The sequence below is a fragment of the Nyctereutes procyonoides genome, unplaced genomic scaffold, assembly GCF_905146905.1.
Source record: "Nyctereutes procyonoides isolate TBG_1078 unplaced genomic scaffold, NYPRO_anot_genome, whole genome shotgun sequence".
Taxonomy (NCBI): domain Eukaryota; kingdom Metazoa; phylum Chordata; class Mammalia; order Carnivora; family Canidae; genus Nyctereutes; species Nyctereutes procyonoides.
The window spans coordinates 1,624,107-1,636,779 of NW_026575049.1; the positions used below are offsets into that span (position 1 = coordinate 1,624,107).

General features: G+C 53.7%; 1 protein-coding gene across 3 annotated transcripts; it reads right to left on the reverse strand.

Moving 5' to 3' along the window:
- Nucleotides 1-162: 162 nt before the first annotated feature.
- ARHGAP9 (Rho GTPase activating protein 9) lies at nt 163-7,212 on the reverse strand. Of its 3 annotated transcripts, none has more exons than XM_055328587.1 (17): nt 6,897-7,212; nt 6,378-6,601; nt 5,211-5,435; nt 4,921-5,034; nt 4,624-4,728; nt 4,321-4,382; nt 4,098-4,188; nt 3,841-3,936; nt 3,618-3,716; nt 3,289-3,430; nt 3,094-3,201; nt 2,670-2,768; nt 2,413-2,490; nt 2,221-2,274; nt 1,831-1,962; nt 1,056-1,161; nt 163-405 (listed from the first exon to the last, which is right to left on the reverse strand). In XM_055328587.1, the coding sequence occupies exons 1-17, from the start codon at nt 7,210-7,212 to the stop codon at nt 234-236; spliced, it is 2,223 nt and encodes a 740-aa protein (XP_055184562.1). In that variant the 3' UTR covers nt 163-233. The 3 variants fall into 3 exon arrangements, with proteins under 3 accessions (XP_055184562.1, XP_055184561.1, XP_055184563.1); XM_055328586.1 differs by having other exon boundaries at nt 1,831-1,965; XM_055328588.1 differs by lacking the exons at nt 6,378-6,601; nt 6,897-7,212 and adding an exon at nt 5,687-5,749 and having other exon boundaries at nt 1,831-1,965.
- Nucleotides 7,213-12,673: the final 5,461 nt, after the last annotated feature.

Genomic DNA, 12,673 nt, shown 5'->3' on the forward strand with positions numbered 1-12,673 from the left:
ATGATGACAAGGAACGAGAAGAGAAGTAGGGGTTAATCTACTCACTTCCCTTTTTAGGGAGGCTCCCCCACCCTATCCCAACCCCTCAAGTCAGACTCACAAAGACAGTCCTCTGGGAGACACAGGATTTAATGGGATGTCCTCAAAACAGAACATCCACTATCCTCACCCCCCACTAAAGGGTACCCAGCAGAGATCAGTGGAACCACATTTTGTCTTCCTCCTTGCCCCAATCAGGGGAAAAGGCTGCTGAAGTCAGTGAGCATGAGTTGGACTAACTGCCCAGGGTAGAGAGCATGGGCAGCTGGGTCAGATGTCTCTTGCTCTGGCCGAAACAGGGTAGGCCCAAACACGATTCCCAGGTTGTGGGGGGTCATGCGGTTCTTATCTGAGTGTGCTATCACCCTGTGGGCAAAGATCAGGAGAAGGGGCTGTAAGGCAGCAGCTTCACCACTTCAAACAGATCTAACCCTTCAAAGGTCAGAGCAGGAAAGAGTTCGCTTCGGGACCCCCCCTCCGTGTGGTGGCTGAAGGAAATGAAGCCGAGAGCCCCACAAGGGGAATGGAGATGAGACCCTTGGGGAGAAGGGTCCCATCAGGATACAACTTGGAAGATACAACCCAAGATTTGCCAGCCTCTTCCCAGCTTCAGAGACCATCCCTAGAGTCTCATAGACTGGGCAACTCTAATTCAAATGGCTATCCTCTCTCAGAAGTCACTGCCTAGGCCCAGCTCAGCCAAATAAGCCACAAGTCACTGCCCAGGCCCAGCTCAGCCAAATAAGCCACGACCACTGTCCCAACAGGAGACAAAGAGGCAGGGAGAAGGGAGAGGTGAGATCGCCCTCATTTCCCTCACAGCATCCCTGGGCCTCTCTTGATCCCCGCTTCTCTGCCTGATGCCCTGCACAGAGGTTGCCTGTTTCCTCCATCTGCCTGCGGAGCAGGTGAGAAACATAAGTGTCCCCTATCTTCACTGCATCTGAACACAGTCCCTGCTGCATGCCCCGCTCTACCCTCCCTCCACGTGCACAAAGATGTTCAGTCTTCCTGACCTGCATAAATGTTCCAGGAGGTACCGCAGAGTGTCATGGTTGGGCCTGGGCATTGAGCCTATTAATTCTCGGATTTGAGAGACGCGCTGTTCTGATTCCGAGAGTGCTAGAGGGAAAGAGTGAGGGAAGGGCACAGGGGTGAGGCTAGGGTAGACTCGCTACTCTTTCCCACACCCACGGAAGGCACCATTAATCTACCACAGCTTTCTTTTCCACTGAGCCCAACTGCAGCTTTATTATCATTTTTAAAATATTTTATTAAGTAATCTCTACACCCAGCATGAGCCTCAAAGTCCCGACCCTGAGATCAAGAGTTGCACACTCTACCGACTGAGCCAGCCAGGTGCCCCTAACTGCAGCTTTAGACTTTTTATTTTTATTTCAAGAGTTTACCTATTTATTCATAAGAGACAGAGAGAGAGAGAGAGAGAGAGAGAGAGAGAGAGAGAGAGAGAGAGAGGCAGAGACACAGGCAGAGGGAGAAGCAAGCTCCCTGCAGGGAGCCGGATGTGGGACTCCATCTGGGACTCAGGGATGACGCCCTGAGTCAAAGGCAGACCGCTGAGCCACCCAGGCATCCCTAAACTTCTTTTTAACTCAGCCCTCTAAATATTCCATTCACACACACACACAAATAACTGGAGTTGGTACAGGAGTTGAAACCTGTTTTCCACCTCTGTGCTCAGGATCGCAAGGTATAAGGGAAACTCTAGTCTTGACCCTATATGCCTCACCCCCATACCTAAAAGTATTGCCCAAAGCTCTCATCCCTTACCAAGGGCAGCGCGAAAATCCGGCAGGAGCAGTGGAGGCACCAGAGGCTGGGGTAGCTCCCTGAGAAAAAGCTTCAGGGCTCCTGTGACCACGTGAATATCATCCCACTCAGCACTGTCCAAATCTAGTCGGCCTTCTGGGAGGAGAAGGAGGTACAGAGGGGCTCGGGGCTTATGGGGGACCAGAGAGACCAAGAGACTGGGAGGTCATGAGTTTGGGAAGAGATCCAGTTAAGGTGGACCACGGGAATACCTAGGAGATCCGCACGGAAGACAGGCAGCAGAGGTGGGGGATGGGGACAAGCCACCCAGGAGCAGGACATAGAGGGATCCAGAAGGACCAGGGAGGATTTCGGATGTTTTAGGGTCTGAGGGGCCTTCCATGTAAGTACCTTGTCCTGGCTGTTCTGGGAACACATACCGCCCATCGGAGGTGATCGCCCGCTCTGCAACACGGATGAGAAGAGGTCAAGAGCTAAGACGCAGTTTTAGCCAGACCTCCCTGTTCTCCCGGGACCCTGAGAAACTGCCTGTGGTTCTGAGGCATGAATTCTTAGTGCCCACGTGCCCACTAGCCTCCTCACCTCTGTCCACCAGGAAGCGAAGTTTCTGGACCACAGCCAGGTTCCCGCTCACCCGGTAAATGCCATCCACGTCTAGACCTAGAACATGAGGCAGGGAGCAGATAAGGACTCCTGCTCTAAGTTCTGTAAGGGGGGAATGGGGCGAGAGATGCAAGGGTGGAGAGGGAGAAGGCTGCAGGAAGACTAGGGACAGGGACAGAGGACTCCAGGCTTTGGCCTGTTGGAAGGGGATGTTGTGGGGTCTCTGGAAAAGTGACCTCTCTTATCCACAGCAGCAATGCAGAGCCGCACAAAGCTGGGCACCGTGTCCCCTTCCCGCTGGCACAGTGATTCCAACTGGCAGCCGAACACCTGATCTGGAGATGCACAGAGTGAGGTGGGCAGCTTGTGGCAGCATCACCCATGGAAGCTCTTCTCAGCACAGGTTTTCACCCCAAAGTTGGGCTGGCCCTCCCTGCTGCCATTCCTAGGCCTGGGCAAGGAGGTACACCCTCCTCCCCCCCCCAAAAAAAAATAAGCAGTAGAGGAGCAGAAGACCAGTGATCCAGCTCTAGGGCGCTCTCCCCTGAGTCTCACTGAGGCTTGCTCACCCACTAAGGGGGCTGATGCCCAGATCAGGACCGAAAAGGCGCTTTGCATAAACACTGCAGGGGCAGGCAGGAGGGCGCGGGGCCCACTCACCGCGGAGCAGGCCGCGCTCCTGCAGGCTCTGCAAGGGCGGTCTCTTGGCGATGAGCCGCTTCAGCTTGTTCCGCACGCGGTTCTGCTCGGTGCCTTCGGGACAGCGCCCTGCGGGAGGCAGGTGGACGGGTGTGAGAGCCGCCCCCGAGCCCGGGTCGCCCCGGGTCCCCGGGGTCGCCCCGGCCCTGCCCTCACCAGAGCTCCGGCGACCGCTGAGCCGCAGCAGCGGCTTGGACACCGGCTCCGACTCCTCTTCGTCGTCCTCCCCGCCGCTCAGCTCCTCCAGCTCCGCGGGCCCCGACCCCGACAGGCGCAGCTCCAGCGGGTTCTCCCGGTCCTAGGCCGGGAGGGGGCGGCCAGAGTCGGAGATTGGAGAAGAGACAAACCTGCCGCTCCGGGCGACGCCAGGGGACCCGGCCCGGCCCCGGCCCTGCCCCGAGCGCCGGTCCCTACCACCGCGGAATCCCACCGCGCCCCCCAGCCTCCCGCCAGCGCCAGCCACCTGCCACCTCCCGCCCCCTCACCAGGCGCTCGATGACCGCCCGCAGCGCGCGGTGCCAGGCTCGCAGCTCGGCCTCGTGGTCTGACTGCAGCAGGAACTCGTGCCCAGGGACCGTGCGGATCTGAGGCACCAGCGCACAAAGGGCTGGAGTCAGCGGAGAGGAGCCGAAAAGCCGGGGGGCCAGGGGCGACCCGCGCGCACCTCGGGTCGGGTGGACTTTGGGGTACACGCGGGAGGGCACTCACGTGCAGGACGTTGCGGCGGCTGGACAGGTGGCGACCGTGGGCCAGGGCTGCCCCACGCAGGTCCACGCTGCTTTCGGGTCGGCTACCCGCTGGTCCCTGGCAATCAGGAGAAACTGAGGCCCGGGCGCCGCTCCACCGTTGCCTCGCTCCCACCCGGGGGACTGTGAGGACGCGGCCGGGCTGGCTCCTCTACCTCCCTCCCCCACCTCCGCCCCACCGGCGTCCCGAACCCCTGCTGCGACCCCCCCCCCACTCACCCAGAGGGAGGAGGGCCCGGCGGCCGGCGGCTCCCGGTAGAACACCAAGCTGTTACCTGCCAACACCACCCAAGACGGGCTCCAGTTCTTCCTGCAGGGGCGGAGGGGGCAGGGAGCGGGGGGAGCGGTGCGAAGGCCACTCAGAGCCACGGGCGGCGGCGCGGTTCTCACACTCGGCCCCACGACCCCGCCGCCCAGGCCCCGCTGCGTTCGCCCTGCTCACCTGAGCTTTCGCCCCCCCTGGGCGATCTTGGTCACGTTGAGCAGGCCCGACTTTTCCACCTCCTGCGGAGCGGAGCGAGGGGTACTAATGAGCCCCCCAGCCCTCCCCCACCAGCCGCCAGGGCTTTCCCAAGGGGGTGGCCCAGGAGCGAGGTCCTCTACGGTTGGCGGCTGGGGGAGCGGCTGTGCAAGAGAGGATACCCAGAGAACCTCAGAAAGAGGAAGACGTTTCTACTGGAGCAGGAATTGGGGGTGGGGCGGGGCAGCGAGGACCTTGGTGGGCCCAAGGAAGTGGGTGACCTACGTGGGGGTCGTCCAGGACCTGCGGCAGAGGTCGGGAGGGCTGCAAGGCTGAGGGCAGGTCTGCCGGCTGGAGCTGGGAGGTGCGCTGGTGGAGGCAGGGTGAGCCCTGGGGGAGGGAATTGTGGGGCACAGGTGGAGGAAACGTCAACTTCAGAGTCGCTGCTATAGGGGGAAGAAGGGTGCGGATGTGGGTGAGAGGCAGGGGGTGTGATGGGTAATGAAGAAGGATGTCTTGCATAAAAGAGTAGTAAAAAGACGCCTTTTCCTCCGGGCGACCAGGAGGAGGGGGGAATCTCACCTGGGGGCTGCGCAGTTCTGGGGGCGCTGGGTCAGCTTCAGAGCCCTTTGCCTGAGGTGGCAGGAGGCCGTTGTCCCGACTCAGGGTCTGCATCCCCTCCATGGAGACGGGGTTCTGGGGGGGTGGGGTGAGGTGCAAAGCCACAGCCAGATGCCACCTCAACTCGCTGTCAACACCCTTCTCAACAATTTTCCGATGGCAGTCCCAGGGAGAAAACATGCTCCCTTGGGGATCAGGAGGGGAAAGGAGGGGATTGAGGGGACAAAGGAGCGGGCAGGGGGGAGTCTCACCATCTCCCGCAGGCGAGTGCGGCGTGGGGGCTTCCAGGACTTGCAGCCAGTCAGCGAATGTATGTAGAAGCAGCGTCCGGAGTTGAGGTCCAAGTGCTGCTCCCAGGAGTCCAGCCTCTGCAGTGGGGCGCACGCGGGGCTCGTGGGGGGAGACCGGGGGCAGCGGCGAAGGTCCACTAGGTTGCAGTACACAGGGTGCTCTGACATGAGGGGCTGGGGTCTTGCCTGCCAGGAAAGGGGGGAGAAGAAGATAGTTATTCTGCCTGTGTGCCTCCCCAGTCTTCTCTCCGCCTAACCACCTCCTCCTCTCTCCCCTACTCTTTCCTCACCCCCAGCTCCTGGCTGGGGTGACCCAGGTACTGGGGAAGAAACCCTAATCCCCAGCTAGTTTTTTTTTTAAACTCCCTCCCTCCGCTCTGCTTTTCTCCTCCTCACTTCCTGTTGCCAACTTCCCTTCTCCCCCACCCCGCCCCTACCCCAGGGCCTCAGGAAAGGGGAACAGGCTTTCTGTGTGTTGGGGAGGATGGTTGAGGGGAGCGCTCCACCCTCACCCTCTCCTCTGTGAAAGGGAAGAGAGGGAGAGGGCTCAGGGACCCTTACTAGGGGAGCATGAGAGAGGAGGGGCCGCTTTAATCCACCAGTAAGTAAGAGAGGGGAGGAGCTAAGTCTTCCAGAAGAGCGAGGAAGTTACATCTCTAAATGGGACTTGCTGGTGACCTAAGCTGGCAAGAGGGGACACAGGAAAAACCCTGCCCTGGGCCAGGAGTCAGGAGGTAGAGAGAAAAACATAGCTGGTTGACCTTCTTTCAGTCCCCCATCACCTGCCAGGTTCCCGTATCCTTGGGACCTTTGCCATGTGCTATCCCTTGGCTAGAATTCCTTTTCATTCCAGGGTTTGGTTCCCTGCTATTTCCTCCTTTTCCTTATTCAGATTCAGCTAAATGCCATTTCCTGGGAGACGCCTTCCCAGATCACCTCCATCACTCTCTTAGCCCATTTATGCTTCTTGGTAGCACTTAGCAGCACCATCTGGTACGGGTCTCTGTTTGTCACCCCCGTGGGAATCCCGTGAGGGCAGAGAGTCTGTCTGCCTTGTCTGTGGTCGCGTCTAGAACAGGTCCGGCAGTCAATAACCGCTCACTGTGTTCAGAGGGGCCTGTGACTCACCTTGTTGGCACCGGCCTCTGTCAGTAAGTCTTCCTGTGAGAGGGATCTGCCACTTGCTCCTTCCTGGAAGGGCTTCAGGAGGCTAGGCCTCAAATTGGTAACACTGACACTTCTACACATTTTGGGGGGAAGAGGAGGAGGCTGCTTAGAGCTTGTCTGGGTTCTGCCTGGGGCTTCCTGAGGCAGTTGCAGCTCCTCCCTGGAGCCAAGATGCAACTTTGGCCCTGGAAACAGAGAAATGGAAAGGGTGAGGATAGGTGATCAGAGGGGTGATCTTGGCTGGATCCCTCATCCTGGGAAGTCACAAGGAAGACAAGAGCAGGGGTGGCTATGGGGAAGTACACGAGACCTAGAAAGTTTAGACTAGGAAGAGAGGCAATGGGGACCTGGTGATGGGGGTGAAGAGTAAGCTGATCAGAGGGAAATAAGAGAAGAGGGTCACCAGATGCTTGGAGGAAGGGAGATCCTTCCAGAAATTCCTGGAAGCCATGGAGGTAGGAAGGGGAAGGGAGTACTCACCAGGAGTCCAGAGGGATTGGCTGGGATTGGTGGTGGTTGGGCTCTGGGAAGGGCTAGATTCCTCTGTCACGTAGGCAGCTGGGACAAAGATGGGTCGAGAAGTGGCGGGTGCTCCCAGGCGCCTTGCCAACCACCAGTCTGAGTTGGTCTTTCGAAGCAGTAGAAACCTATCCCCTTCAGCCAGGGACACTTGTCGGCCATCTGCCCCAGTGTAAGTGAAGGCATAGAGGGCACACAGCTGGGATCCCCGAGAAGGGTTTTGGGGCCCCAGTCCAAGGTTCCCCCGGGTACTTGACCACCACCGGCCTGACAGCATTGCAGGCAATACTGTCACCTGTGGGAAGAAGGGGTGCTGGAGATCCAGAAAAGGACATGACTGGCTGCTTCCAAGCAGAGAGACATGGTTCGAAGAGCAGCGTGGGGGGGGATGTAGGGACGGAAACCTTGGAATGAGAGCAGAGGGTAAAGCAGAGAGCCTGGGTAGGGGTCAGTGGCAGGTTTAGGGGACTGAGAACTCCTGGGTGATGTGACTGGGGAGGAAGTATATAAGTAAGGTGGGAGAGGATGTGGTCAGCAGAGCTCTGGGGCCAGCAGGGCAGGAAATCAGAGGAGACAGGCTAGCTGGTGATTTTCCTCCAAGTACCTTCTGGGGCCCATCAGGAGATCCACGGGCAGGAGCAGGTGGTCCCGGGTGGCGGTAGGACTTTTGAGCTGGACGCAGGAAGATGAGGAGAAAGAATCAGGTCCGAGACGGAACACAGAGGCAAAGAGGCAGGAATTAAAGACAAAAATGAAAACAAAGTTTGTGACCTTTATTAAATTTACACAGGCACCAGTGTTTCCGTTACCAATAGCCTCAGACCTAAAGTTGCGTGCTTCCTGTGCAGCCTCGGAGAGAAAGAGCGACAGAGAAACCAGAGCCAGAGAAATAATAAGACTAAAGTAGAGAGAAAGAGAAAGTGGCCGGGAGAAACACAAAGGGGTTCCATGTCAGAGGAAGAGGTGAAAATACCACCATCCTCTCAATCCAAGCAAGATGTGTTTGGGGAGCGGAGAGGCCTTGAAACAATCCTTTGTACTTAAGTGTCCTGGGCAGAGCCCTACTTCAGCATGTGGGCCCCTTCTTTCATGCTCTGAACAAGGATTGGCTGAGCGCCCCCTGGGTGAAAGGAACAGTGTTACCCACTGAGATATGGGGGGGGGGGGAGATAGACACAGGTCTTGCCCTCTTGGAGCTTAGGGACAGCTCTTAACTAATGACACAATGCATTTATTAATTATGACTGAATCAAGGACTCTAGACACACATTACGGGGTGCTCTCACAGCATATGGGGAGATCGGGGACTGATGTTGGCTTTTCCTTGGTGGAAGGTGGGAACTGACTTCCCCTGTTGATTGTCGGAGCTTTAAAACACACATTAATGCTTCCACCTTACCTAACCACTCTTGTTTTCCCCTTTTGTCAGTTTCCCCACTGCACAAGGTGAGGTTCTGTCTGGCTTTGGAGAGGTAGGGTAGGAACTGCCCCCCCCCCTTGGTGACATCAAAGAGCCAGCTCTCCTCCCCTGACCTGTGATCTGAGGGCTGGTTCCCAGTACTGGGATTTGTACTGGGATTCCGCCTCAGTGACCTTCTGTCCTCAGTGGGCTCCACTTTCAACATATGGAGAACCCTACCCCTCAGCTATTCCTTCCTGCCTCCACAAGAGTCAGCGACTTTATCCCATTCGCTCATCATTCATTCATCTGGGGTTTGTAAGTGCTCAGAGCTCTTCCTCTCTGCCTTATCGCCGGCCGGCCGGCCGACTCTCTTGCACTTTATCCTCTCCCTTTTTATTGCCTCCTTCCCCTTGGCGTTTGAACATATTCAAGTCTTAGCCATCTGTAGCCAAACTTCCCTTTACTATCCTCCTTGGTTACCATCCTATCCCTCTCTTCTCCTCTTTACAGTCAAACTTCTTTTTAAAAAAAAATGATTTCTTTATTATTTATTTGTTTGTTTATTTATGATAGACAGAGAGAGAGAGAGAGAGAGAGGCAGAGACACAGGAGGAGGGAGAAGCAGGCTCCACGCTGGTAGCCTGATGTCGGACTCAATCCTGATCCAGGGGATCCTGATCCGGGGACTCCAGGATTCCGCCCTGGGCCAAAGGCAGGCGCTAAACCGTGGAGCCACCCAGGGATCCCCCTACAGTCAAACTTTTTGAAAGAGTTGCCTACTATGGGGGGGGGGGTCTCCATTTCCTCTCACCTCTGCAAGGTCCCTCCTCACTAGGGTCACTTTGACTTTACAGGGATACTTCACAGTCCTTAGGCTGGTTGACATCTCAGGGGCAGCCAACACAATGGACTATTCTCACCTTCTACAAACACTGCTGGTGTCCTTCTTACCTTCTTAGCAGTCCCTTCTCCAATGCCTAAGGAAGGACTTCACTTGTTTCTTAGGCCCCAGAGGTCTGTCATAGATTTTGTGCCCTTTGCACTCCATACACTCTGTGTGGTCTTATTTTCTTCCCAGCTTAAATGACCTCCATATGCTGCTGAGTACCCTATCTCTGGTCCGGATCTTTCTCTGGAGCTCTAGTTTAATCCACTCTCCACTCTCCACTGAAAAACTCCACGTGGATATATCACAATACCCAAAGTAGTACAAACACAGTATGTTCTAAATGGAACTTTCCGCTTCCCCCACAAAACTGTTTCTCCTCCAGTACCACTTTTTGGTTAAATTTAAGTTCAGGGGCAGCCTGGGTGGCTCAGTGGTTTAGCGCCTACCTTCAGCCCAGGGCCTGATCCTGGAGACCTGGGATCAAGTCCCACATCAGGCTCCCTGCATGGAGCCTGCTTCTCCCTCTGCCTGTGTCTCTGCCTCTCTCTCTCTCTCTCTCTCTCCCTGTCTCTCATGAATAAATAAATAAAATCTTTTTAAAAATTAAAAAATTTAAGTTCAATAAATATTTGTTGAACACTTGCTACCATATGTGCTAGGCAGTAACCAACGTGCTAGGCATTGTCAATTAAGAAGATAAATATGGCCCCTGCCATGTCATAAGAAAATGCATCATGATAATCACTATGATAGGGCAAATACTATCACCTGTTGGTGCACATGCAGGGTATACCCAATTGTCCATGCCAGAAGCCTGGCAGCCAACCTTAATTTCTCCTGTTTTCTTACCACACCTATTTAACTGATTACTATATCTTTTCAATCTACCTACTTCCTTTAATCTCTACAACTATCATCTTTAGTCTGGATGATATAGCCTCCGAACTAGTCTCTCTGCATATGGTTCTGCTCACCTCTAGTCCACTGTCGGCATAGCAGCCAGAGTGACCTTCCGAAAGCACAAAAATGCCTTGCCATGTATGTCCCTGACTTAACCTTTTAAAGCCTTCTCATTGTCCTCAGAGTCAAGTCCAAATTTTACAGTATGGTTTACAGAGACTTTCTCCCTCGAGCCTAGCCTTTTCATGCTTCCTACCACAAACTCCATACTCTTGCCACACTCTAATTCCTCACATTCCTAAAGTGCACTGAGGTCTCCTGTCCTTTCCATGTTTTTTCCCTTCTGCCTGAAACACTTCCTCTCCAATCCCACCAATCTTCACTGGCTAACTCTTATCATTCTGATCTCAGCTGAAAGGTTATTTGCACAAGAAGGCCTCTCTTAACTACTTAGAATTGGGTAGGGGCCCTAAATAAGAGCTCCCATGGCAAGTTTTACATTGCCCATTATGACTTTCATGAAACTTAATATATATATATATATATATATATATATATATATATATATATATATATATATAATTTTACTTATGAGGAAGTCTATGAGCGCTGCCAAGGCATAAACGTGTATCTATTTGGTTGATAATTGTATCTTCAGTGCTTCATACAGTCCCTGGCACAAAGTAAACTCCCTGTGCCTCAGTTTCCTCATCTATAAAACAAGAATGAGAGAAACAAGCTCATTTTTTGTATTTTCTTAAATAACCTTTTTCTTATATCTCACAATTTTATGGAACAGAAGTTTGGATAGGGCTCAGCTGGGTGATTCTTCTATCCCATGTGGCATTGGCTAGGGTCGCTTAGTGATATTCAGCAGGCAGATGGGTTGGTCTGGAGAGCTTCACTCACATATCTGACTCCTTGATCGGAACGGTTGGAATGCCAGGATCAGCTGGAGCTGTCAGCCAGAGTGTCAACATGAGACCTCTCCAGCATGGCAGTCTCAAGGTAGTGAGACTTCTTACTTGGCTGCTCAGACCTACTGGAGTGTTCCAAGAAGCCTGGGCAGAAGCTGCAAGGCCTCACTTCAACAGGTCCAGAACCTCCATGGGGTTTTTTGAGAATTAATATATACATTAAAGTACTTAGAACAGTGTCTAATTCATGAGCACTATAAGGTATTATTCTTTTTTTCTTTAAGTTTATTTATTTGCTTATTTATTTTTTTAAAGATTTCATTTATCTATTCATGGGAGAGAGAGATAGAAAGAGAGAGAGAGAGAGAGAGAGAGAGGGGCAGAGACACAGGCAGAGGGAGAAGCAGGCTCCCTTCAGGAAGCCTGACCTGAACCCGGGCCCAGGATTCTGGGATCATGCTCAGAGCCAAAGGCAGACGATCAACCACTGAGCCACCCAGGCGTCTCTAAGTTTGTTTATTTATTTTAAGTGTATTTATTTAAGTAATCTCTACACCCAACACGGGGCTGGAACTCATGATCCCAAGATCAAGCCATGTGCTCGTCTGATTGAGCCAGCCAGGTGCCCCAGATATTAATCATTCTTAAAGGGATGCAAAAATGAGTAAGAAGGAGCCCTTTCTCAATTACTGATACACGCCTCCTCATAAAATATATACTTACTGCCAAACTCTTAGCCTTCTTACTTCCTTCCCTCGGTCTGACCTTCTCGCTGCGTGAGCTGCCCCTCACCTTCAATGAAACTGTCTAGCTGCAGAATGGTATCAAATTAGTATTTAATAGTCCCATGCGGGGGATCCCTGGGTGGCGCAGTGGTTTGGCGCCTGCCTTTGGCCCAGGGCTCGATCCTGGAGACCCGGGATCGAATCCCACGTCGGGCTCCCGGTGCATGGAGCCTGCTTCTCCCTCTGCCTGTGTCTCTGCCTCTCTCTCTCTCTCTCTCTCTCTCTGTGACTATCATAAATAAAAAAAAAATAGTCCCATGCTTTTTTATTAACAGGATACCTACTTTAATTTCCATTGTGTCACTAAAGTAAGTTCATGGTGAGTCTCAACTGTATAATCCCCTTCTTTTTTATTAACAGGATACCTACTTTAATTTCCATTGTGTCACTAAAGTAAGTTCATGGTGAGTCTCAACTGTATAATCCCCTTTTTTAAAAAAGATTTTATTTATTTACCTGACAGAAAGAGCAAGAGAGTACAAGCAGGGGGAAGCAGCAGAGCGAGGAGAAGGCTTCCCACTGAGCAGGGAGCCAGATGTGGGGCTGCGTTTCAGGATCCAGGGGTCACCCGAGTCAAGGACCGACGCCCAACCCACTGAACCACCCAGGGGCCCCTCAACTGTATTTTTTTTTTAAATTCAGGAGCGACACACAGAAAGAGAGGCAGAGACATAAGCAGAGAGGGAGCCCGATGCGGGGCTCGATCCCGGGTCTCCAGGACCACGCCCCCGGCCAAAGGCAGGTGCTCAACCGCGGAGCCACCCGGGCGTCCCCCTCAACTGTATTCTTATTCTTTTTTTTTTTTTCTGTATTCTTATTCTTATGACCTGAATCGAGAGTCAGCC

Coding starts and splice junctions, on each gene's coding strand:
- ARHGAP9 (XM_055328586.1), bottom strand. CDS start 7,212: ATGCTGTCAGGCCGGTGGTGGTCAAGTACCCGGGGGAACCTTGGACTG. Junction 5,035..5,210: donor GCACTCGCCTGCGGGAGATG/GTGAGACTCCCC, acceptor CCACCCCCCCAG/AACCCCGTCTCCATGGAGGG. Junction 1,966..2,220: donor CCCAGAACAGCCAGGACAAG/GTACTTACATGG, acceptor TTCTCCTCCCAG/AAGGCCGACTAGATTTGGAC.